At 42.5% G+C, this 26,269-nt stretch overlaps 1 protein-coding gene across 3 annotated transcripts in view; it reads right to left on the bottom strand.

The window, feature by feature from the left end:
• The window catches only part of PLXNB2 (plexin B2), a 347,353-nt gene that overhangs the window by 9,980 nt on the left and 311,104 nt on the right, over nucleotides 1-26,269 (bottom strand). For all 3 annotated transcript variants that reach the window (XM_082242442.1, XM_082242444.1, XM_082242443.1), the window contains exons 24-35: nucleotides 25,177-25,277; nucleotides 21,101-21,330; nucleotides 19,462-19,643; nucleotides 18,033-18,099; nucleotides 16,699-16,845; nucleotides 12,270-12,426; nucleotides 11,402-11,502; nucleotides 10,458-10,542; nucleotides 5,444-5,598; nucleotides 3,466-3,626; nucleotides 2,036-2,183; nucleotides 621-685 (exon numbers count right to left, since the gene is read on the bottom strand). In XM_082242442.1, coding sequence (XP_082098568.1) covers nucleotides 621-685; nucleotides 2,036-2,183; nucleotides 3,466-3,626; nucleotides 5,444-5,598; nucleotides 10,458-10,542; nucleotides 11,402-11,502; nucleotides 12,270-12,426; nucleotides 16,699-16,845; nucleotides 18,033-18,099; nucleotides 19,462-19,643; nucleotides 21,101-21,330; nucleotides 25,177-25,277 — 1,599 coding nt within the window. The remainder of the gene's footprint in view (nucleotides 1-620; nucleotides 686-2,035; nucleotides 2,184-3,465; nucleotides 3,627-5,443; nucleotides 5,599-10,457; nucleotides 10,543-11,401; nucleotides 11,503-12,269; nucleotides 12,427-16,698; nucleotides 16,846-18,032; nucleotides 18,100-19,461; nucleotides 19,644-21,100; nucleotides 21,331-25,176; nucleotides 25,278-26,269) is intronic.

Genomic DNA, 26,269 nt, shown 5'->3' on the forward strand with positions numbered 1-26,269 from the left:
AAGCCCAATAAGAGTGTGTGGAGCCATTTGATTAATCTAGGGTGAACTGGATTTTGTGCATCATTTCACAGATGTGTCTTGAAAAATTCAAGCAGATTTTTATTTCCAGTGTACCATTTTCTACGTACATTCTTAACTTTGCTGGGGGGAAATGCAGGGAATGTGTGAATTCTATGCCTGTCTTTGCCCTTAGACTTACTCCTCTTGGAACTCTCACTATATAGCAATCTTCCCTCCAGATGTTTTGGACTGCAAGTCCCATCTGTCCCAACCAGCATGGATGATGAGAGTTGTAGTCACATAGGATCAGGTTGGAAGGGACCCTAAGGATCATCTAGTCCAACTCCCTGCATTGCAGGAATATGTAGCTGGTCCCGTATAGGGATCGAACCTGCAATCGTTCATAGAAACCAGGCTGGAAAAGGCCATTGTGAAGGTTATTGACAGAACCTACATTCCTCCTTTGTCCAATGAGATGTTACCACTATGTTTACCACTTCATTTTCCACCCTGTCGGTTTAATACATGAAATATTTTTTAATGAACATATTCTGAAATGATGATGAAATGGAATTGTTTTCCCGGTGACAAAAGCCCTGGTACAATAATTCTTTACTTACTCTTCCACCATCTTCTTATACGTCGAGATCTCTTTTGCATAGAGTAACTTATTACTCGGAGAATCCTGGGAAAAGATGATATACACAGAGCTGAGTGTTCAAGTGCAGTTGGTGTGTTAGAGATTAATTTGTAGAAAATGCACTCATGTAAATAAAGTGTGTGTGCTACCGTAAACATTTGGAAAGCAGACTGTGGGTATATGTCGGTTTTGTTATATGCGAAGCTAAAAGACTAAAGGAACCAGAGTCATGGATGTCCAGATGGCATCCCAATCTCAGGCCACAGCATGAAAGTTGGTAGGAAGGCCTATGCCTCTCCCCCTGAGATCTCATAGCTCCAGGCCAATGAAGCTGTTTAGCTTCAAGGGCAGCTTCTATCCCTAGAGCCCAGAGAATAAGCCTTCGGGTCAGTCCAGGACCCTGAAACATGCCTAAAGGGGGGTAGGTCTCCAGGCTGAAATACAGCACGTTTTTGATGAGCAGTCAGATCACCAACTTAACTGGAAACAATTAGAGCTCAAGTTTACTAACTAACATTTTAGTTCTAAGTAGCGGGTGGCACTGTGGGTTAAGCCACAGAGCCTAGGGCTTGCCAATCAGAAGGTCGGCGTTTCAAATCCCCGCGACGGGGTGAGCTCCCGTTGCTCAGTTCCTGCTCCTGCCAACCTAGCAGTTTGAAAGCACATCAAAGTACAAGTAGATAAATAGGTATTGCTCTGGTGGGAAGGTAAACGGCATTTCCAGTGCTGCTCTGGTTTGCCAGAAGCGGCTTAGTCATGCTGGTCACATGACCCGGAAGCTGTACACCGGCTCCCTCAGCCAATAAAGTGAGATGAGCGCCCCAACCCCAGAGTCGGTCATGACTGAATCAAATGGTCAGGGGTCCCTTTACCTTTACCATAGATTGGGAGGGCAGGGACTGCAAAGAGAATAAGAGGGTGTGGGGAGAAGGCCAACTAGCCTTGAAATAGGGCTCTGACATTGCCTTGTCCCCATGCCCCGGATGCAAAGCACCTCAAGGGTCTGCCTCATTGGCCAAACAGGCCACAATGTGCCCCTCTGGCTGGTACCATGGCGGGCCAGCCTTGTGGATATAGTGCTGTGAACAGGATGATAGGAGATACATCCATTAAGTTTCAAAAACCAACTTGCACCTTTAATAGATAAAAAATAAGTTGCAAACAGTAATCAGCTGTTATTCTAAAAGCAATAGAAAACAACTCTTTTGAATGTGTCACTAGAGATTAAACATTGAACTTTCGCTGAAGCTTCAAAACAATATAATCATCCTTACAAGCAAAGGCAAAATGAACTGATCTATGCGCTATCTTCTATGATTACTGCTTTGTCTATCATAATGTACTTAAAACGTTCTCTCTCGCGCGCAGACACAGAGCAGAATGTAAAACACTTACCCTGCTTAATTTGTGCTCTGTTCTTGTGCAAGCATCCATGAAAGTCTGTGCAATGACTGACAAGGAAGCATCCACTACTTCGTGAACATGAACATCGAAGATGAAGTGGGGGTTTTTCAGTATGTTTACCCAGAACCTAAGCGGCAAGCTGTGAAGCAAGCAAAGAAATAATGCAGGCCCTTATTAAGGAGTGAAGTTAAAGTGTAGAAAATGAGGCCCTGGCAAGCAAAATAGATTGCTCTGCTTAAAATTGCTGCAACATTATTTTCAGTTTGATTATATGCTTAAGCCGCTAAGTGAATCAGTATCCACAGTGTGCTTCTGCATGCTATATTAGAAAACAAAAAAGCTACCCAAAAACAATTTGAGAGGTTTAGTCTAAAAGACACAGACAGCAGTCCCACTGCTACGTGCCCCAGAACCCCAAGAATGAGTATTTAGCAAAGCTGTATTCCTTTGTGGCAATTCCTATGCAACAATAAGGTTGGCACTACTTAGTTCTGCTTGAAACAGTGGTTATGATCCAGGAACCATCTATTATAGACAGATAGATACAGACAGACAGAGTGTCTCATTTTCCAGGGACAGTCTCATATTTACAGAAGCTGTCCTGGTTTCTGATTTGATCCTGGAATGTCCCACTTTTCCTTAGGATGTTCCTATTTTCATCAGAGAAATGTTGGAGGGTATGGAGTTATGTGATAAGTAACTATACAGCCTTTAGAAGACACCCAGGCAGCCTTGTATAGGGAAGGTTTTTTTTTTTACTGTTTACTGTTTTATTATGTTTCTCTATATGTTGGTTAGGGACGTGGATGGTGCTGTGGGTTAAACCACAGAGCCTAGGACTTGCCGATCAGAAGGCCGGCGGTTGGAATCCCAGCGATGGGGTGTGCTCCTGTTGCTCGGTCCCTGCTCCTGCCAACCTAGCAGTTCTAAAGCATGTCAAAGTACAAGTAGATAAATAGGTACTGCTCCAGCAGGAAGGTAAACGGTGTTTCCGTATGCTGCTCTGGTTCGCCACATGAACCGGAAGCTGTACGCCGGCTCCCTCGGCCTATAGAGGGAGATGAGCGCCGCAACCCCAGAGTTGGCCACGACTGGACCTAATGGTCAGGGGTCCTTTTACCTTTATATATGTTGGAAACCACACAGAGTGGCTGGGGCAACACAGTAAGATGTACAGGGTATTATTATTATTATTAAAAAATAATAGAATAGGACATTCCTATTTTCACCAGAGAAATGTTGGCAGGTATGCACACACACACACAGCTTCTGCTGAGAGCTCTGAGTGAAATGCCACACTTTCCCTTCCACATCTGGTAAAGAGAGAGCCCTGGCTTACAGCAATAAAAAGCAATGTTGCTAGTGAACGAATGTATCGCCTTCTTCAGCCACTTCTCCCCATGAACCCTGAAAGTTCATACCTGTTCGTTTTCCAGATGTGGATAGTATCGTCATCTTTGATATCATGCTTTTCCGCTTGCTCATCAAGAAAATCAAAGAAATATTTCACAGCTGGCGGCACAACATGCTTTGAGTCAAGTACGCTGTGAAAAAAGTTATCTACAAACTGCTGAAGTGTACCCTGAAGAAGAATTAAGGGTGGGTGGAAGAAAACATACAGACATGCATTAAAAATTCAGGTTATAGTGCAAGTGTAGCATTTTCAAGGATATTATTTCAAATTTACAAGAATGCTTTCTAAACTGATTTATAGTCAACTGTAGAGGCCCCTGTCCCAAGTGACCAAGGAATCACAATAGCTTGAAGTGCAGCATTTTTCATCTCTAAATGGGTAGTAAATGCTCTTATGAACATCATGAAATGAACAGCCATAAGAAATGGTCCAGGGAGCTCCGGAAACACAATTCTCTACTCTGTTTTAAAGAGGTGGGGATTTCAGTATTGTTGCTCAGGGAATGCAAAAAGCCCAACTCTGAAATAGATAGACAAGTATAGGAGGGAACTGATGGCGGAGTAATGCACTTATAATTATGCTTCCCAGATACATTCTGGTAATTACTGGCATGGACTTTTGTGATTTAGTAGCCTAATTATAATAAAGCCTTGCATTTATAGTCTCTCGTTCGTGGCTTAACATGAGGAAACTACTTTTGGATTTTAACCTTATGCAGAGCATGCAAGATTCCAACCTGCTTGCCACAGGATATAAATGTGTTTATGGGAAGGGTGGGTTATGGGTTTGTTTTGTTCTTGTTTTTAATTATGCATTTTGTTTTTTATTTTGTATCTTTATGCTGTGAACCGCCCTGAGGTCTTCAAACGAAGACAATATGCAAATTAAAATACAATGGTACCTCAGGTTACATATGCTTCAGGTTACAGACTCCACTAACCCAGAAACAGTACCTCAAGTTAAGAACTTCGCTTCAGGATGAGAACAGAAATTGCATGGCAGCGGCGCAGGTGCAGCAGGAGGCCACATTACCTAAAGTGGTACTTCAGGTTAAGAACAGTTTCAGGTTAAGAACAGACCTCCAGAACGAATTAAGTTCTTAACCTGAGGTACAACTGTAATAATAATAATAATAATAATAATAATAATAATAATAATAATAGGAATCTGGCTGGCCCCCATAAGAACAGGTTGCTGGACTAGAGAAGAGTCTGCTCTAATCGATCAGGGCTCTTGTGTTTTTAGGTTTCATTAATTCCACACAACTTTGCTTTAAGGAAGTTCACACAATCTGCAGAATACATTTCCCCACCAGCCAGATGTTTTCGGATGGTGGCAACAGTGGAAGTCAATATGGACAGCTCACATTTAAGGCTACTAGAGGCAGAAATGCAAATTAAATGTCAAGTTGGTTTTGTTATGCTTTGAGTTTAACACAGAACAGCACTGAGCTCACCACACACTTTATTGCGTTTAACTTCTCTAAGCTCACAAGCTAGCAGGCCACTTAGTGTTAGAAGGAGAAGCACAGCCACTGACAGGGGCATGAAAGGGGAGAGGCGTAGTGTCAGTGCAGGCAAACAGAACAGTGGCTGATACATGTTATGCAAATATTTATACATCACAGAAACTATTTGGGAAATATTGTGACTTCCTCATTCTGTGAAAAATCAAAGCACAATAAGCTATCTAGCTCTGAGGTGCCTCAGGAATTGTCACGTTTCAACCGTTGTATGTGCTGGCCAATTTGTGAAGTCAATCCTGGGTTTCCACCTCTAATGTCCTTGACAATAAACACAAAATGTATTATTTACGTAACTAAAAATACAGACTCATAAACACAAGAGAAAGCTATTGTTTTTAAATTAAATCTGAGCCCTAAAGAAGGATTCCACACAGTAAGTTACTATTTACACACTTAACACCCCGAATTACGAGTACCTTCTAGAGAGGATGGCAATTTTAACTTGATGTCTCAATCTTACCTTCACAGAGAGGAGTCTTGTCAGGTAGATTTCTGTAATAGCTTTGGTTCTCTCCTTCTCTTTCATGCTTCCTCTTTTTGATTTGCCTTCATCAACTTCATCTGCCGGCCGAACTAGATGCCAGATCTTATTCTCCTCTTCCAACAACGCACGCCCTGAAAATAGCAAAAGTGACACATTTCAAAACAATCACATTAAAATTAAATCCACTGGCCGTGCGCCGATTGCCGTGCCATGAATCATGTGCCAGAGGACTGTGACTAATCTGCATATTTAGTTGCCTGTAATTAATATTATTTGCATTTCATAAACATGAAGGGGCCAAACTAACAAAAGTGCTGATGCTTTTCTTCAACGCACTTGCTCAGGTCTTATTTGAAAAAAACAGGTCTTATAAAAAACAATGCTTTAAAACACAAGTGCAGTCTACTAGAGCTTCGGGGCAGAATTGCAACTCCTGTACAGGCTTCTAAATGAGCGGGAGCTTCCTATTCCCAGCAACAATAAGGAATTGTCCATTTATCTAATGGGATTTGGAGTGTGGCACATTCAGCAATATCTATGTACAGTGGTACCTCGGGTTACAGACGCTTCAGGTTACAGACTCCGCTAACCCAGAAATAGTACCTTGGATTAAGAACTTTGCTTCAGGATGAGAACATAAATCACACAGCAGCGGCGTGGCAGCAGCAGCGGGAGGCCCCATTAGCTAAAGTGGTGCTTCAGGTTAAGAACAGTTTCAAGTTAAGAACAGACCTCCAGAACGAATTAAGTTCTTAACCCGATGTACCACTGTATATGATGTAAAAAGTGTCTCTACTTGCTTGTCCCATGTGTGCATCAGAATGCTACATAACTCTAAATTCTATTTTAGCGTGTCAGAACTTTCCCTTCTTGGGTGTGTTTTCCCTCACTCTCTTTTCCCTACGAGGCATGCTTTCAAATTTTAACCATTTCCAGGGAGGTTGAGATGTTGGCCTGTTGCGGAGAAGCATGGGGAGGGCAGCGCTGTGCGGTATGTGGTGGTAGAGGCAGTCCAACATTCCTGCAGTGACACACCACACTGAGCGGCTCATTGTAGTGATGTACAGAAGCCCCACATGAAGCACTCGGGAGTCAAGCTGTATTTTAAGTAGGGCTTTATTCCAGTTGCAGTCTTGCAACATCATAAAGCAGTCTTCTTAAGTCAACTGTACCTCTTTATACGAGCTGGCTATAGACCAACGAGGCAGTTCCCCAAATTTCATGACGCTGACTCATCACGTAGGGCCGTGGCACATGTCCTGGGGGCATGGCGCCCAGCGCAGGCAGGGGGGCAGCCGTGATGGTGCCCCACCAGGATCACACTGCCAGGGGCTCCTCCCGCACTCCTCTTCCTCCGCCAGCGGCTCTTCCGCAGACTCAACTCTCAGGCCTTGGACTCTTGGCCTGGTGCCCCTGAGAGCCCCAGCGCCCGGGTGCCCCACACCCCTAGCGCCTATGGGTAAGATGGCCCTGTACCCACAACACTCCAACGGTAAACACCAATGACCCATCTGGGCCACCTCACTGACTGCTACTGGATTACGGGGAGCTGGTGTGATGGAGATGCCAGCTAAGTTTCCTCTTCAAATCTCGTATCAGACGGCATTAGAAAAGCTGCTTTCTCTCACATGGTGATAATACCAATCTTCCTTACAAAGATATAGGCTATCAACATAATGTACATTCTGAGCACCCTAAAGTGCTACACAAAATACTTGCTTATTACTGCCAATGTAATAAAGAGCATTGGCAGGAGAAGGAATTCGATGAAAGTCCAGACTAACCAATCTTTATTTGTGAACTGAGATGAAAAATAAAAATAAAAAATAGGGATAAATCAAACTAATTTCTTTCCAAGTCCCACTGAAAAGAACAGGAATGCTACAGGAGTTGCACATTTGTGAAACTCCCATTCATTCCATCATGTCATTTGGCAATGTGAAATTTTACTGCACTTAATTCTCTAGACTTTATAATCAATTAACACATCACTGTCTAGAAAAGAAAGAAAGAAAGAAAGAAAGAAAGAAAGAAAGAAAGAAAGAAAGAAAGAAAACAAACTATTTCTAAAGGATTTGGACATCGTTCCACATTTTTTGGAAATAAATGTAAACCCATTCTCTTTGTATATTATTAGTGGAAACCAACTTTAAAAAGTCTAGGTCCATATGAAATGACTTCAATAAAAACAGCCAAACCTAAGCATACAAAAGTCCTTTTCAAGTCATTTTTTTTTTTGTAAAATTGGCAGAGGTGGGCTCTGTATTCAGGCCTCATAACAGCATGTTGCTTCTTTTTCTGGGGTGGGGGAACATTTCTTCTCTTTTTACGCAACAAAGAACTCCACAAATCATTGTCGGTTCAAGCTCTAGCTCTCCACTGGCTCTCTAACATTTTATAGCTTTCCAAATAAACAAGCTGGCATTGGATAATTCTAAGAGACCTAAGCACTAATGAAAAGAAACATTAGCTAGGAATGAAATATTACCTTTCCAGAATTCCCCTGAAAGCTATTTCCTGTGCAAAAAAAGGGCACTGAGTGGTTGGAAGCCTTCATCTTTGAAACTCAATAGATCATTTTTGCTACCTGATACAGCTCTCAGCATACATGTTATCAGAATTTCCTGCTTTTAGTCTATCGCTAAGTAGATCCTGGTGCAGACGGCCTCTTGGTTTCAAGATATATTTTCATCTGTGCATCTATACACAAACCCGAGAAACCTACTTTTTCATTTTCAATTTTATTTATGTAACCCAAAAAGAATAGAAACTTTAAAAAATGGATTGACAAACTCTGGAAAGCTTTTATCATCAATTTGCATTTAAGCAACCACATTTAGAAAGCAGTAACACAAAAACAACAACCAGGCAACTGCTTTCCTCAAAGAACTGAAATGCTATTGACACACCAGTTCCAAAGAACCTTTAGAGAGAGTGCCCTTTATCAAACTTGTTCCCTGTCATAGTAGGAGCCAAAGGACAAAAAGCCTCATCATATTGGGTCCCAAATAAGGAATGAATGCTAATATCCAATATTCCAGGCTTTGCCCACACAGAAAAAACCCACAGATGTTGAAAATGCAGAAGATTTATCTGACCAACAGGTTTAAAACTCAGCCTGCTTCCCATTGGCAGACACCAGGACAAGGGACCTGCTGGGATGCATTACAAAACACACTGCCTATTTCTGCACAGGTTGTGCATTTAAATTCCATACCACGAGGAATCATGTAGTCTCTGGTCTAAAGAATGACGAATGTGTCAAAGGCATGACTTATTACAGCCTAAATCAGGACTGGCCCTATCATTATGTGGGCATTGAATCTAAGGAGATGCCTTGACTCCAGTTCCACATAAATGTCTTTGCTTTACTTTCATAGGTAAAGGTAAAGGAACCCCTGACCATTAGGTCCAGTCGTGACTGACTCTGGGATTGAGGAGCTCATCTCGCTTTACTGGCTGAGGGAGCTGGCGTACAGCTTCCGGGTCATGTGGCCAGCATGACTAAGCCACTTCTGGCAAACCAGAGCAGTGCACGGAAACGCCGTTTACCTTCCCGCCGGAGCAGTACCTATTTATCTACTTGCACTTTGACATGCTTTCGAAGTGCTAGGTTGGCAGGAGCAGGGACCAAGCAACAGGAGCTCATCCTGTCGCTGGGATTCGAACTGCCAACCTTCTGATCGGCAAGTCCTAGGCTCTCTGGTTTAACCCACACCGCCACCCGTGCCCCTTTTATTACTTTCATAGGAAGTAATAAAAGTAGTGCCCTTGGGGAATGCATGCAGTTAGAAGCTACACCTACTTCCTGCCCCTCAGCCAAGGTTGGCACAACTTTCACTAGCGTGGGTGTGCTTATAATGTCCATCAACACAGAGCTTAGTATAAGAGTCCCCAGGAGTTGACACAGCCCAAGTCTTCATAACGCTGAATATTTCAGTGATATTTTAATAGCTTCAAAAACCAACTGGGCAAAACCAGAATGCCTGTACATAGGCACAAATTTCTAGCCCATTCTATCATGGGCCTAATGAATGCTAGAAGCATCTGATGCTGAGCACGGATGATGCTAAACTGGAACGACTCTAATTAGTTCCATGAATGAATATCCACTGGAATATCCCTCGAAGAATGTGATATGAAATAGTAATACAGTGGTACCTCGGGTTAAGAACTTAATTCGTTCTGGAGGTCCGTTCTTAACCTGAAATTGTTCTTAACCTGAGGTACCACTTTAGCTAATGGGGCCTCCCGCTGCCACCATACGATTTCTGTTCTCATCCTGAAGCAAAGTTCTTAACCTGAGGTACTGTTTCTGTTTTAGCGGAGTCTGTAACCTGAAGCGCCTGTAACCCAAGGTACCACTGTAATGGCAAATGTTTAAAAAACTCCCACAAGGGCAGGACCATTGAGCAACATGCAAATATCTGAACGCTGCAGCCGACGTGTTTAGGAAGCACATGGTAAAAAATTGGCACAACTGGTGGAAAGAGAAAATTTAACTAACTAAAGAAAATCAATATCCTTAGAACTTATGCTAAGTAATAGAATGATCTCTTAACAGGGTACTACAGTGGTACCTCGGGTTACATACGTGTCAGGTTACATACGCTTCAGGTTACAGACTCTGCTAACAGAAATTGTGCTCCAGCGGTGCAGCGGCGGCAGCAGGCCCCATTAGCATGACTAAGCCATTTCTGGTGAACCAGAGCAGCGCACGGAAACGCCGTTTACCTTCCCACCGGAGTGGTACCTATTTATCTACTTGCACTTGACATGCTTTTGAACTGCTAGGTTGGCAGGAGCTGGGACTGAGGAACGGGAGCTCACCCCATCGCAGGGATTCGAACTGCTGACCTTCTGATCAGCAAGTCCTAGGCTCTGTGGTTTAACCCACAGTGCCACCCACGTCCCTAACATTAGCATTACCCACTGGTAATATGTTGAGTGCTCTTCTGGAGCCTTAAGAGGAGCAACAGTTCATACTTACTTTCCTCTGGCATGTCTTGCTGATGGTCCTCTGGCTGTTGGGAGACCCCCATTTTCGACAAGATGAGAGTAGCACCATCCCGTACCTTTAACAAAATGCACAGGAGGGAATCGCTAAGAACATCCAAAGTAAATCTTACTTCTGCAAAATGTCTACTTCCTATTAAAGCAGTGCATACAATATGTGTGTGTGTGTGTGTGTGTGTGTGTGTGTGTGTCTGTCTGTGTATGTGTGTGGAATCAATTCACTATCCCTCACAAACGCATTCCTTTCCTTACATTGTTTGAAGTTGTTCATTAAGATGTCCACATGGAGCACTTGCAGACAAAAAGATTTATTCCTTCATTTCATAATGGAAGGGGAACTCCAGATATACCTCCATTTGTGTACATGAAGCTGTACCCAGCTTTGAAGTGAGCTGGGAAAGATGTTGTGTCAGAGAATCAAGAGTTATAATCTAGTGACTATTTTTTTAAATAAGAAGAAAAATCCATCGTGCAACTCAAAATTCAGTCTTTCAGATTCTCTGAACTACGGGAAACTGAAACTCACCAAAGAGCAGAGAAGATGCATTGCATTCGTGAAGTATGAAAGTGTTACGGGAAGCGCATCTTGCCTTGGGCATAATTGACAGTCAGTCTTGAGTACTGGCAATATACAAAGCTAACTTTTATCCCGAGCAAAGAATATGCCTCGTTTTCAAAAGAGGCTGTATCTTGTCCTCCTAACTGATGAGGCACTCCATAATCGCCCAGTTGCAGCAAATGCCAGCGTATTTTTGGAAGCTTTTAGGATTTATAGTCTGGCCTTTGCAAAGGCAACAGAAAAGATCTACTCATAGATTTGATAGGAGAAGGAGTACACATTGTCTCAGCCAGTTTTTTTAAAAAAGAAAAGCTGTGTGTTACCAAAAAGCAATCAACAGATACAAACAACTTCCTTACATTATAGTGCATCAGGGTATTGATGCGTTTCCACCTGCCGTCTCTTTGGGACGTTAAATCCAAGTCGGAGAGTATCTGTGCAGTAGAGCCCGGACGCCACTCTGAGGAGCAATTACGAGAAAACAACAACACATTGTATATTGTATCGGTGTGCAACTAAACATAATTCAGATCCGAAATGAGTTTTCCATTTAGTAAACTGCTGAAGCATTGCAAAGGTTCCCAATATCTGCTCTCTACCCTACTCCCAAATTAGCCCTGCTTTAAAAGAAAAACAAATCATCGTCTCCTGAACAAAATATGAAAAATGGACAACTAGTTTGCATGTAGTAATTTACCCCAAAACACATCTCCCAAAAAACAGTGCTGTAAAAATAGTCAAAATCTTGAACAGTGACTCATAACGCAAGTAGCAAAGTGAACAGCTTATTTATGGGTCCAGCTTTTCAGAATACATGTACAGAATTACTGAGACTAAGTTCCTTTAAGGCATTTCTGTTTGTTAGTCATGATGAGTAAGCTTACTTTTGATCACTTAACTGCTTTGAGGTATTGTTGTTGTTGTTTTACAAACAAGCAGTATATAATTTGTATGAAACAAAGAAACAAACCTGTTAACAGGTCTTTGTTCCGTTGACAACTAAGCCGAATTATAGACTATTACGTAACTTCTTTGTGAATAGGTCCAAAATATTCTAAACCAAAGGTTTTCCATTTAGGTCAATATTTAAAATAATGTATTAATACAAATATAAAAGAACAAGAGTACAAGAGCTTGCTAAATCTAGGTCCTTCCTGTTAGTATCCCCTTTTGACACCAATATATTTATTAAATGGCATTAATAACAGAAGCAGAACCTAAACATACCAAGAACGACGTTATCAGGCTTTGGCCAGTGCGAATGAGGCAGATTTCGATAGACTTGGTCAATGATCTTTTCTTTCACTTGAGAAATAGTATCACAGTTGAGCACTTTTACAGGTACGGATTCTGTGCCTTCATCTTGTACAATCACATTCACAGTCTGAAGGGTAGGAAATAACATGCTTATACAAATTAGACAAGGGGGGAAAAATCAATGCTTGTACTTATTAATTCCAAAAGATCAAAAATTTAGACACCTGTACAAAACCTTCTATGCCCTCATCTCCATTAAAAAAAAGACAAGGTGAGAAAAAACACACCGTATTTTTCGCCCTATAGGACGCACTTTTCACCCTCCAAAAATGAAGGGGAAATGTGTGTGCGTCCTATGGGGCAAATGCAGGCTTTCGCTGAAGCCTAGAGAGCAAGAGGGGTCGGTGCACAACAACCCCTCTTGCTCTCCAGGCTTCAGGAAGCTATCCGCAAGCCTGCGGAGCCCGGCGGGAACTCCTGCGGGCTCCGAAGGCTTGTGGATAGCTGCCTGCAGCCCGAAGTCCGGGGAACGCAGCACTGCGCACCCCGGGCTTAGGGCAGCTATCCGCAAGCCTGCGGAGCCCTGTGGGAGTTCCTGCCGGGCGCCGCAGGCTTGCGGATAGCTGCCCTAAGCCCGGGGTGTGCAGTGGGCTACAGCGCCGCGCTCCCCGGGCTTCGGATAGCAGCAAGCTCTGGGAGCGATGGTGAGGTTGAGCGCAACCTCGCCATTGCTCCCGGACCGTTCTGGGGGCTGGGGTTGGGGGAAGCTCAGGCTTCCCCCGCCCCCAGCCCGGCAAGCTCGGGGGGGGGATAATTTTTTTTCTTTATTTCCCCCCCCAAAAAAGTGCGCCCTATGGGCCGGTGCGCCCTATAGGGCGAAAAATACGGTAGTCAATGAGCCATTTCAGTCTCCACACCATTTTCCCTATTCCAAGTATACAGAAAAGAGCCTTCAGTGAATGTTCTTCAATACAGTGTATTTCTATACCACTGGTACTGGATCTTGGGGACTTCTTAAAAGCAGGTTTCAAACAGATACAAGTTATTAGAACTATCTACCATCTGTGGCTGCTTAAAAAATGAATTTTTTAAACAGAAGAAATTCACATTTTTAAAATTTATTGCACTTTCAAAACAAAAGAGAAAATGCTTGTCAGGATAGTGACGTTCTTGGAAATTTTTTTTTTCTGGTTCCAGAGACTTTCCTGTTCTTATAGGACTACAGAATCTTCAAGCATGTAGCATCTATCAATTTTAAATAATAGGTATTTAAGCCTGTAATTACAGGTGGCACATTTAGTCTACAGAGTCATATATTGGGAGGTTATGTGTTGGCCTTTTGATTATATTTTTTTAACATCTTACTGCAGCTATAATTGTATTTTGTTTTTATGTGCTGTAACCTGCCCTGATACCTCATAGTGAGGGGCAGGCAAGAAAACTGGCAAGAAAACTGTCTTGAGCAACCCTTTTCTGCTCCCATATGTATCAGTATGAGCTTCATTCCAAATTACATTTTTGGATTAACCAAGCTGTATTTCCTATATTTCCCTATCCCTATACAGTATTTAAGGGTTCTGGCTGTGCTGAACTAGCATAGGGAAATGTTCCCAAATACTGACCTTGGGTCCACAAAACTGCCACTTATCATATTGGCAAGAAAGGGAGCATTTACACATACCTGATTAAATGGCATGGCAGATTAATGTTGGTAATTAACTTTGCTAGCAATTACTTTTCCTGCTATTAGGGTCCTCTGGTTTTCAGACCGAAAGGACTGGGAAAGCACGCAATTCTAATAACCAAGAACATAGATGTGGCAATATATTTATTTTCTGTCTCCCACCCATAGACACAATGCTGAATGGTTATTCAGCACCAGCAGAACAGAACTGGGGTGGTAGAAGAAAAGATTGAGGCAATAGAGTGAGTCATTTAAAAATAAAAGAGAGGGAGAGACTCCAAGAGGGTTCTTGATGGGTCCCTAAGTAAACTTTCGGAGTTAGACAGTATTTGGGCCAACCCACAAATATTAGTAACCAATCAAATACTAAAACAAAAAACCCACCTTTTTATTCATTTATAAAAGTATTAATATACTATCAGTTCATGAAAAATATCAAGGGGGTATACAATATATCCAATAAAATACTGTTAAAAAATTCCAAATAATCCGAATAATCATTAACATGTCTAATCAAGAAAATGTAAACAGCTTCAAGTGATGCCTGGAAGTCATTCGTGGGGTTTCCTACTAAATCTTGGCTAGGAAAGTATTCTATGGCACAGGATGTTGACATTAAACGCCCAACTTCTAGTTGAGGTCAGCTGGGCTTCTGAAACATGGTGGACAGCTAACAGAGTTCTTTCTGGATGTTCTCAGCAATCAAGCTGGGATAGAAGGGCTCAGGGGAGTCCTTAAGGCATTCTGGACCCAAGATGTTCAGGGCTCCGTATATATATTAACACATGCCATATATTTATAACAGCATAAAGAGACTGGGGGATGGGGTGAGTTTTGCTTGCACTCTTCTGTTCACTCAAAACAGCAGTGCTGGCTGTTTTCCCATGCTGTTTTATTTTTCTTTTATTAAAATATATCCCTCCCCTTTCCCCTTGATTTGACCTGTCAAGATTTGAAAAGTTATATACTATGTCTAAAAGTCTTACAAACTCCTTGCTCTTCCCATACTCCCCCCAACATTCTCTTTCCTGAAAAATATATTAAATGTGCTTTCAAACATCACTTTGTAAGTGTTTTTTATTAAGTTTCTTCTGATGCCACAGTTGTGCCACTGCACAAGTCGCTGTCAAACAAAATGAAATCGTTTCTAGTAATGCCAATAAACATGGGAGAATTTCCCCAGCAGTGTGATTTTTCTAGATGAAGAATATGACAACACACTTCTGCAAAGTCCAGTCCCATGGTCTGTTCGTCTACACTACGTTTTTAAATCTTTCATAAGCAAGTTGGAGCCGAACGAGATGCGATGTAGTATGTGCCTTTGTACAGAATCACAGAATTGGGACCCCAAGGGTCATCCAATCCAACCCCCTGCAGTGCAGGGATCTCAGCTAAATCAGGCATGGTGGAGGGAAATTTAACCCCTTCCTCCCCTGCTTCAGGCCTAAGGAATTTTAATCCCTTCTCTGAATCCAGAGGAAATTCCCCATTGCAGCCAATGGGGGATTTCTCCCCAAAACCAACTTCTCAAGAGGGATTTTTAAACAAACAGACAAACAAACAAACCTGCATATTTGATGCAGAGATACTTGGCTCTCAGGTAAGGGACCCCTGACCATTAGGTCCAGTCGTGACCGACTCTGGGGTTGCGGCGCTCATCTTGCTTTAGTGGCTGAGGGAGCTGGTGAACAGCTTCCGGGTCATGTGGCCAGCATGACTAAGCCGCTTCTGGCAAACCAGAGCAGTGCACAAAAACACCGTTTACCTTCCCGCCAGAGCAGTACCTATTTATCTACTTGCACTTTGACGTGCTTTCGAACTGCTAGGTTGGCAGGAGCAGGGACTGAGCAATGGGAGCTCACCCCGTCGCGGGGATTTGAACCGCTGACCTTCTGATCGGCAAGCCCTAGGCTCTGTGGTTTAACCCACAGCGCCACCACATCCCTTGGCTCTCAGATTCCTCCCAAATGGCGGGTCACGTGAAAACCTAACCATGCCAGTATGAACAGCACAACTCCCGCTGTGCCATCTGGCTAAGTGAGCCTTCTGCTCGATGGACAGCAAAGGACTTGAGCAGAACATGCTGGCTACGGATGGAATGTGGGTTAGAAGAGTCTGGGCGGGAATGCAATTTATAATAGGCGAAGAGAGACCGCAAAGCTAGGACATTATAAAATTCACAGCTTAAACACTACTCTCCTGGACCAGATCAACGGGTCCGTCTGGGATCGGTACTCCCCAGAATTTCACAGCTCTGAAATGAAGGCATCAACCCTTTTGTTCCACCCAGTGCCATACTGTATCTGAACATGGAGATTCAATTCAATCAGGCCATTAACAGCTATTGAGGGACCTACTATGTTTCATTTATCTAATCCCCCTTTTAAAAAACTGTCTATTGTCATCTGAGTTGTTAATTTGTGTTTATTCTTTTGGAAGAGAGACTTCACATTTGAAAATGCCATTACCTTTTCTTCTTTGGGTTAATCCACTAAAATACCAAAGGCTTCATGTCAAATTATTGTGTTCAAGTCAGGGCAACAAAATTAATTACTTTATCGTTATTTTTTGGCCCTATGGCACTTCTCCATTATCTACGTTTTACAAAAACAAAAGAAAAGCAACCCCCCCCCAACAGCTGGGTAATAGGGAATGATGCATTTCAGAAGGATTCCATTTTACCAATTTCCTGAAAGGTCTATAAAAGTTACGCACCAGTTGTGAATACTCTACATCGTCTCCCAGCAAACCAGTGTCATTCAGTGTGTATTTGGCTTTCATTTGCACAGCATCCACAGGGCCTTTTTCCACTTGATGTTTGATAGCCTTGAATAACTTATAAAGAGGTTCTCCTGCGTTGTCCTGTAAAAATTGGCGAGGGAAGACAATGTCAATATTAGCTATGTTTTGACAGATAAACAGTGGCAGTGTTTGAGCAAACACAGAACCCTAACCTGACATTATGAGAACAAACCTTCCGTCCTTCCTCTTGCAGACGGGGATTAGCAACTCCTGATGCCATTTTGCTGCAAACCACAAGCCATATTCATGCAGTTGGAGGCATGTGGGCTGAAAGTGAGGAGCTGGCAGATCAGGCATGCAACTCAACTTACATTTATGCATGCCCAGGCTGCTTCTGACCTTCACGGGTTGAGTACGATGGTCTGAAGGCACATTAATCTGAATGCACTCAGAAGCCTCCCCACAATTGGGAACTTTGCATTATCTGGGTTTTGGATCGTAGGGAGGCTTCTAAGCCTGTTCCCCTAAACACACGTTGGTTTGTCCTTTAGATCTTTATACTGCAGGAAGGCTGGAAGCGGACCTGTAATGTAGTGAGATGTTGTGGGCAGGGTTTGGTAGCCTGCCACTTCCTGAATTGAAGTTCACATATGCTCACCTGGAAGCTATAGTTTTCAGTTTCATCTAAATAAGTAAGCTATGGTTTGCACTTGCCTGAAAACAACTGATGACCTGTGCCACTAACAAGATTTAATGAACACTCACATCAGAGTGCTCTCTAAATTTTATACACTAACCTTTTATGTTCTCCCACATCCGTTTGCTGCTCCTAACCCTTCTTTTAGATTCTTATAGTACTTTAGATATACCTTATATTTTAATACTTCTTAGATTTCCAAAATGTTTAACTGATTCTAAATCAGGCATAGGCAAACTCGGCCCTCCAGATGTTTTGAGACTACAATTCCCATCATCCCTGACCACTGGTCCTGTTAGCTAGGGATGATGGGAGTTATAGTCCCAAAACATCTGGAGGGCCGAGTTTGCCTATGCCTCCTCTAAATGATTGTACCCCACCCTACTTATGCTGGTCTATGACTGCAATAAAGATTTGATGATGATGATGCCTGAAAACAAGGGTTGCAGACCAAACTATGGTTTGCTGGAACTCATCCTTCCAGGATGAGTTCCACCACGAGGGAGATGGAAGTACATGAGTCTGAGGCTTATTTGTAACACCAAACTGTGGTTTGGTTATTATGCCAAAACACAGCAAGTGTAAAGTGTGCATGCATTTCAGACTTTACCTTGAGGTACTGATATAAACATATTGACATCCAATTAGAAAGCATCCTCTCCACCACAGTTTCTGATCTGAAACAAATGAACAAATAAATGTTGAACTACATGGCTAGTGCAGCCTGAATTCATGCATTTGTCAAGAGCTAAAATTCAGAATCTTTCCTATATTCCTTACCCAGCACATACAATCTCATGTAGATTCATTATAGGCATGTTTTGTAATGTGCATTCCCACTTACTTGTGAGCAAACATGAATGCTTGTATTCTTTCCCCCCTTAGCCATTTAAGTGTTAATTTGTAGGTGTCTTCCTGGTGCATCGCAAAATCTGTAGATTAAGACATGCAGTCCTCAATGCGCAGTTCTACTTTCTAATATAAGGTTGAAAATAGATGGGTGTTGTGCGGATGCCTTATCGTCTTCCAAAGCAACTACTCTATTCCTAACTTAAAAATGGAAAGCGTAATGCTGGTGGTCAACAAAAGAGGTTTAAAGATTGTCTCAAGGCAAATCTAAAAAAATGAAGTATAAACACCGACAATTGGGAAACACTGGCCTGTGAGCGCTTCAGTTGGAGAACAGCCTTTACCAAAGGTGTCATGGGCTTTGAAGACAACTCAAACTCAGAACGCAAGGGAGAAACGTCCTAAGAGGAAGGCACACTTGGCAAATCCACACCGGGATCAACTCCTGCCCAGGAACCAATGTCCCCACTGTGGAGGGACGTGTGGGTCCAGAATGGGCCTCCACAGTCACTTATGGACTCATCGCTAAAATCATGTTTATGGAAGACAATCTTACTCGGCTACGAGTGATCGCCAAAGAAGAAGAAGTATTTTGATATCAGTAGCAATAGGGAAGTACCCTAAGAATATCGTTCAATCAGTACTAAATTAATTGCTATAACAAATATGCCACAGAAGAATCGCTGGGGTCTTCATTGTAACGTAGCTATCTGAGAGAAACGTCAGGAGGAGGATGCTTTTCCTGCTGGAGAAACCACAGCTTGTCCACACCTGCTGGAGAAACCACTGGTTGTCTCTCTATCATATGACAGGAAAACATGCATCACATTCCTCACTGTAAGGATGTTTTATATCCTCTGTTACTACAAGGCAGGATAAAATGTGTATGGTTCTTCTCTTCCCAATGTATTCTCAGAACTGCATTGTAAGGTAGATTAGGCAGACATGTAATGATTGGCCCCAAGGTCACCCAATGAGCTTCATAGCTGAGTAGAGATTTGAACCCAGACCTTCCCAGCCCTACTCTTACACTCTCAAACATGTACTAAAGTTCTTAGAATCCCAGTGCACAAATAGTAATAGATGTATTTGAGAAGGGAGGCAACAGGCACAATAAGGTGCTCTGTTAAAAATCATGGGAGTTTCATTTACTTCAATGGAAACTGGGCAACTGAAGAAACCTTCCGTACCTTCTGAGCATCAGTTTGGGATTTTTGGCCACAACGTACTGCTCCATCAGCTCCAAAAACAATGTCCTCATGATGTCCGTATAGTATTCTAGCTTCCCATGCAAAGCCACAGTCAAGAGAGATGCAAAATACACTTTTGCACGGGCAGAGAATTCTCTTTGGTTTTCTAATGTGTGAATGAACTAAAGAAAGAAAACAGAAAAACATCAGGTATGTGATTCAGCAACTGAATTTCATTCCTTTCATTCATTCATTCATTCTGTAACCAGTTCCAAAAAGACGACTCACTGGGTCCATATTTATATGCTTCCTCATGTACAGAAACAGAAACAGGGACACACTTCTGGCCATACCCCCCGCCAATATAGTGTCCCTATTGCTGCACCACCCTCAACCTTTGCAGGGTGAACATGGATGTGTGAAAAGGGAACCCTTTGCATGAACAGCTGCTTCCATAGAGGGGCTTCCACTGAGCAGGAAATCCACCATATCGGGTTTTCCACTTGCGTGAAGGTTGCCCTCTCAGATTTAACCAATGAAGATTTGAGGCGGCACAGTAGTGGGATGCAAAGAATTAGGGTCAGAAGTGTGGCTCTGATCCTGTTGCTACAAGTAAGTAACATAAAAGGTAAAGGTAAAGGGACCCCTGACAGTTAGGTCCAGCCGCAGACGACTCTGGGGTTACGTGCTCATCTCGCTCTATAGGCCGAGGGAGCCGGCGTTTGTTCGCAGACAGTTTCCGGATCATGTGGCCAGCATGACTAAGCTGCGTCTGGCAAACCAGAGCAGCGCATGGAAACGCCGTTTACCTTCCCACCGGAGCAGTACCTATTTATCTACTTGCACGTGACGTGCTTTTGAACTGCTAGGTTGGCAGGAGCAGGGACCGAACAACGGGAGCTCACCCTGTCGCAGGGATTTGAACTGCTGACCTTCTGATCGGCAAGTCTTAGGCTCTGTGGTTTAGACCGCAGCGCCACCCGTGTCTCAGTAAGTAACTTACATGTGAGTAAATGTAGGAATAGGGCTTTGGGCAAAATATACCACAACAGTACTAACTAGAGCTTGGCATTTTATTTTTTGCCAAATGAAGTGATGCCTTTGTTTAACTACGCCATTCAGCATTGTGTTTGTCATTTGCAATACAATAAACTTCATTGAACAATAAGCTATCACACTGCCATTTGGTACATATTTTTGGGACACGTTTGTTAAAGGAAAAAGGGAGAAACGGGGATTTCTAAAGCATTTCTCAGTTAAGTCTCAAAGAGGATACAAATGATCTATATAAGATATACAACCTTTTACTCTTTCTCAGATTGAAATTTTCTTTTAAATAACTTTTAGATCTAGGTATTTTAAAACACTGCTTTTATTTATTGTCACACCAAATGGCTAGTGCAGTGATCAAATTGGATATGAATAGTTCATGGAAGGAGCTAATAATATTTCAGCTCAATATCATACAGGGAATGACAGGAGCAGTGTCAAACTACTTGAGATATTATTTACATTGTTCACACAGCCTTTTGCAAAATATACATGGCAAAAATATGCAGACTAATTTTGTTGTTGTAAATATATATCAGGCAAAAATGCGTTTCAAGGAGACAAAAGGGACCTTTCACTTTTTACTTACATTAATGAGAAATGATTTACTATTGAGCAGATTGGAGAATTGATTCAGTGCCTGTTCTACGGTTTGCCGTCGAGCTTCAGGAATATCCAGCCTCCCAGTGATCATGACATCTTTTTCTCCGTCTTTGGATGGCAGGAAGAAGACTCTGTCCGTATATGTTTTGTAGTCCAGCACAGGAATTCCTGCTTCGTTAACATCGTTTGTCTGATCTTCCATTTCTATCATCAAATCTACAAGAGGCAACATTTTAAAGATTTAAGTGGAAAATAAACTATTGATTCAGTCTTTGCTACTTTGAAGGGGGAAACATCAATATCCTGATTTTTTAACTGAAGCACCCTTTCAGCTTTACTTCCATTTCAATTTTGGTCTCATTTAGCAAGATTTGCACCTTACAGTAAAACTTGTTTTCCCAGTGGAAGCTCGCTTAACAGAATTAGTTGCATGAAGAAATAATCTTGACAGGAGTTTCAATTTAGAACACAGTTGTGAGAAAATTACTTTATTTACTGGAGAGTAAATGCATTTTGCATTCTAGTTTGAGATATAAACTATCTGGAGCCAATGGCCTTGTTAATTGGACAGCATAAGAATGCTGTATGGTACTTATCCTATGTACATTTCAAAGTATTATATGGACTGCTGTAGCCTCCCATACAAAACCTACTGAGATGAAGAGACTGCCATGTTGTAAGGCCCTTGAACCAAGGTCTCCCTTCTATGTTAAACTCTATATCCATTAGACCTCACTGGCCCAATGTTCAGGCCTTCTGAGGGCCTTCTTGGCAGTGGTGTCCTCCCATCAGATGTCAAGGAGATAAAGAACCACACAACTTTCAGAAGACAAATGAAGGCAGTTCTGTATCAGGAGGTTTTTAATGCCTGATGTTTAATTATGTTTCTATCTGTGTTGGTCTTGGCCCTGTGTATCTTAAGGAGCTTATGTCCTTAGAACTATGGACAAAAGGCATGTTCTGCATCCTATTCTATGCAGGATACCTCACGCCTGGGGGCCCAATGTGGCCCTTCAAGTCTCTTGGACATTTTCTGAGGCCTCACCTCTCATTGGTGTCCTGGCACTCGGATGTGTCCTTGCACTCAGATGATGCCTCTCGTGTGTCAGAGTGGAGGGCAGAGGGGTTTGTGAGAATGTGTAGACTCTAGCCCACTGTACAAAGATAACATTTACGTTTGCTGCTCTACCCATTTTGCCTTTGGCCCCACCCATCACTGCCATGTGCTCTCAGAAGGTTGTCCAGAAGGAAATGTGGCCCCCAACTTTACAGAGTTGATGGCAGTAAGGGCACAGGACCAACCTTTCTTCATAGTGTCAAACATAGTATAGAATGACCTTGATACAGGGATGCATCCGGTCCCCTCACTGGATATAGAAATACTGCACTTTCACAAAGCTATTCCTGCTGTTCTGTGTTGTTTTTAACTATTGCATCATTTTAAACTGTGGAATTTCTAGCAGGCTGAAAATTCATTACAGGGCTGTTACAATTTCATTTTTATTGCAAACTACGTTACTAAGTGGTGGGACGCGGGTGGCGCTGTGGGTAAAACCTCAGTGCCTAGGACTTGCCGATCGTATGGTCGGCGGTTCGAATCCCCACGGCGGGGTGAGCTCCCGTCTTTCGGTCCCAGCTCCTGCCCACCTAGCCGTTCGAAAGCACCCCTAAGTGCAAGTAGATAAATAGGTACCGCTTTATAGCGGGAAGGTAAACGGCGTTTCCGTGTGCTGCGCTGGTGCTGGCTCACCAGAGCAGCTTCGTCACGCTGGCCACGTGACCCAGAAGTGTCTTCGGACAGCACTGGCTCCCGGCCTCTTAAGTGAGATGAGTGCACAACCCTAGAGTCAGACACGACTGGCCCGTACGGGCAGGGGTACCTTTACCTTTACGTTACTATGTGGTACATGAATATCGGCGAATCAAGTACAAGGATATGTAAAGAAACAGAACACTGACAATTTATAACCATAAAACATATATTATCGGGAATTTGTGGGTCAGCATTCAATGAATTTGTTACTGTGCACACACAGGAATATCGTGCACACTGAGGTAAACTGCTTCATGGGATTTTTAGTGTCCAAGACTGAGCAGAAGTTAAAAAGAGAAGATTAATGGTGTCTTAGCATGAACAGCAATGTTAACGGGTTTGGTAAGATTACAAAAGATGGTTTCACCCAAAAGTGTTCATATGAAGATATGGCAGGAATGCATAATGCTCAGAAATGAGAGGGCAATGAAAAGCTCTCATTTTTCTTTCAATATGAAGAAGGTCTAATAATGAACAGTGGATTTTTGTGTAGCTGCTATGATTTTTTAAACCAAGGTTCTATCTTTTAAGAACTGTAGCATGTGAGCCAAACTGCATCTGTAAGAAATGTTTGTTAAGGGAAGCAGATGTGAAAAACAATCAGATTCCAAGGCATGAAATTCATTAAAAAAATCTGTCCCTAATATAGCAACTGAGAGAACAGATCAGAGGTTAGTCCATTTATTTGGGGTTGGGACATAGCTGCTATGCCAGTTAAGTCTGAAGTTTCTCTTTTTATCATTTTAAAATATAAATGGCAGATAGAACAGTGCATGAAGAAGCAAAGATCAATATGCAAGTACAACTAGGCTATTGGCAGGAAGGAAGGAGGTTAAATAGTTCATCTGTTATCACATCAGGTTGATCAAAGAGCTTTTAAGTTTTGACACAGGAGAGGATGAATCGCTTTGTCACCTTACAAAGGTACAGAACAGAGGGCTTCTGGTTTATTGACTGACCAGTACTCAGAGTCAATCAACTTGTTGTCTCAGCAATATTTTTCATTTACTCCTGTTTTCTTTGTTTTGTAAACATTCCCTATGGTCAGAGAGCAGGCTGTCGCATAACCAGTGAGCACTGGTCCTTTTTGGCAAGTCCTCGCCAAGCTACAAGTCAAACTCAGTCTGGTGAAACAGTCAGAACTGAAGGAAAAGGACAGAGCTGAAGAAACAGGATCAATTTTTAGGGCAGGGAGCAGGCCGAAAACTAGACAGGAGCTGGCAGAAGATGCAAAAGCAGAGTTAGCTGTACTGGTCCATAAGGGTGGGGGGGAACCCTCCAAAATCCAGAGTTAGGCAATACCTTTACTGGGACTAACCAAAATGTCTCAAAAGTTTGACATCTGGTAAGTTGTTATACAAAGGAGGGGTGGGAGGAGAAAAAAACAAAGTAGAAAAGCTAGGCTGTTGTTAGCTACCAGTTGATGGGGTTGGAAAGGCATTTTACTCATATCTGTGTGCCTTATCTGAGCAATGCAGGATTTCTGTCTTCCTCGCAACAATCTTGTTAAGTCTATGGCTTAACTACATTGGTCCATATTTCTGGCACAACTTCTCGCTCAGGGCAATTGAAGTCCTCCCACAGGAGTAAACAGAGACGGACTCCCTTGCTACCCACTGGTATAAGGGTGACAATTCAGGGCCCCATCCCAGTTTGACAGCTGGGACATCTGCCGCACCCCCAAATTACAGGACAGGACCATGGTATCTGTTTGTGAAGTGGCGAGCCCAAGATTCCTACTACTCCCAATAATGTTTTTCTAGCGTGTTAGTGTGGTTGTGCCAGTTCAGTAGTTATAGACTGCCTGAGGACTGGAACCTTGTCTAATGCCTAGGCAAACAATGTGACCAGCAGCCAATAAAATGTTTTGGCCATTTGTACCCCGTTTCAGCATATTGCTCCTTCACCTGCCACCCCACTCCAAACTGCTGCTGCAAACTGCGTTATAGTAGGAACATCTTCAGGGCGAAAGAGGCCTGACTCCCCGTTGCCAATTTAGTTCCAGGTACTTCTTTTCCTTTTACATTAAAAAACAAACCCCGTTGGTTCCTTTTTTGTATTCTCTTTTTGACGGCCTTTGCATTTAATTGCCACATGACTATGCAATGCGCATGTCAACACACTGTAATCTAGAACGGTTGCGCCTCTTGCATATCCTCAGAAGGCAGTTTAAGGCAGACAGTGGCAGCATTTCGACACATCTTGTGATTTCTCTGGAGGCCCCACAAGAAATTAGGTATAAGTCATACCTGTAAATTCCTTTTTGCACCGGTCTCTGACGCTTTCCTCCAAGCCTTCAAGTTGTGATTTAATTTTTTCGTATTCTCGTTCTGCTTGTTCGCTTTGCCGTCTATAAGGAATAGAAACAGAGAGTACAGAAAAGTTACAGGCTGTAAAAATAAATCATTTTACAACACAGACATGCAAAAGGCCAGAGGGATCTTCCGAAGCGCAGTCTTTTTCCTCCTGATCTTTTAAAACTGAGAAGGCAGAGGGGTGGGGGAGAAGAAAAGAAAACAATAGGCTGAAATTTAAGCTGGCACAAAATTAACAAGGCTCTATTGATTTTACTGCAGCCAGGATTGTTTAAAAATTTACCTCAAAGAATGGATTTTATTCAAAAGAAAACTATTAACTGTTGAATGAAGTTGAGTAATAATTGCTGGTGGCCTGTTCCACAGTTGTTTATGAACCTGGACTAATGGCTGCGTGCTTTATCAATACCGTTCTTAATGCTCAGGTTAGTTGCAGCCTTTCAACATTAGTCATGTGCAAGTTTCAATTTAAATCTCATTGCTGTAACAAGCACTCAGATTACCCTCTACACAGTTTTCCCCTCCTGAATGTTTTTCTAACACGTATTCATTCAGAAGGGAAACACACAGTTTTGAGCATGGGGGACTAGTTGTGAACAAGAAACACTTGGGAGTATCCTGTAGGGTGCAAATGTGTTCAGACACTGCACAGAAACAGAAACAGAACCTGTGAAGTTTTCAGTTGTGTGACTCATATTCTGGGTTTCTGCAATCGAAACAGATTTGATAACCTCCACTCATTTTTCTGGTCTTTCGTAAGATAACTCAGATATAAAACAATGCTTCTCCTTGCAAAAATATACATTATAAACATCTCAGAGTTCAGCATAGATACCCCCCCCCCAGGAAAGATTCCTGAATACAGGTGGTAGGAACCTAAACATCCTAATCCTTTCCTACAAAAATATACCTGTATTTTGCATTCCAAAGTCACCCATTTTCTTCCATGTTGTTGTTCTCTGAAGACAGATATAATGACCCTTTGTTGTTTTCAATACCATTTTAGAAAGTCTCATCTGCCTTTGCT

The sequence above is a fragment of the Podarcis vaucheri genome (assembly GCF_965113315.1).
Source record: "Podarcis vaucheri genome assembly, contig: SUPER_10_unloc_1, whole genome shotgun sequence".
Lineage (NCBI taxonomy): Eukaryota > Metazoa > Chordata > Lepidosauria > Squamata > Lacertidae > Podarcis > Podarcis vaucheri.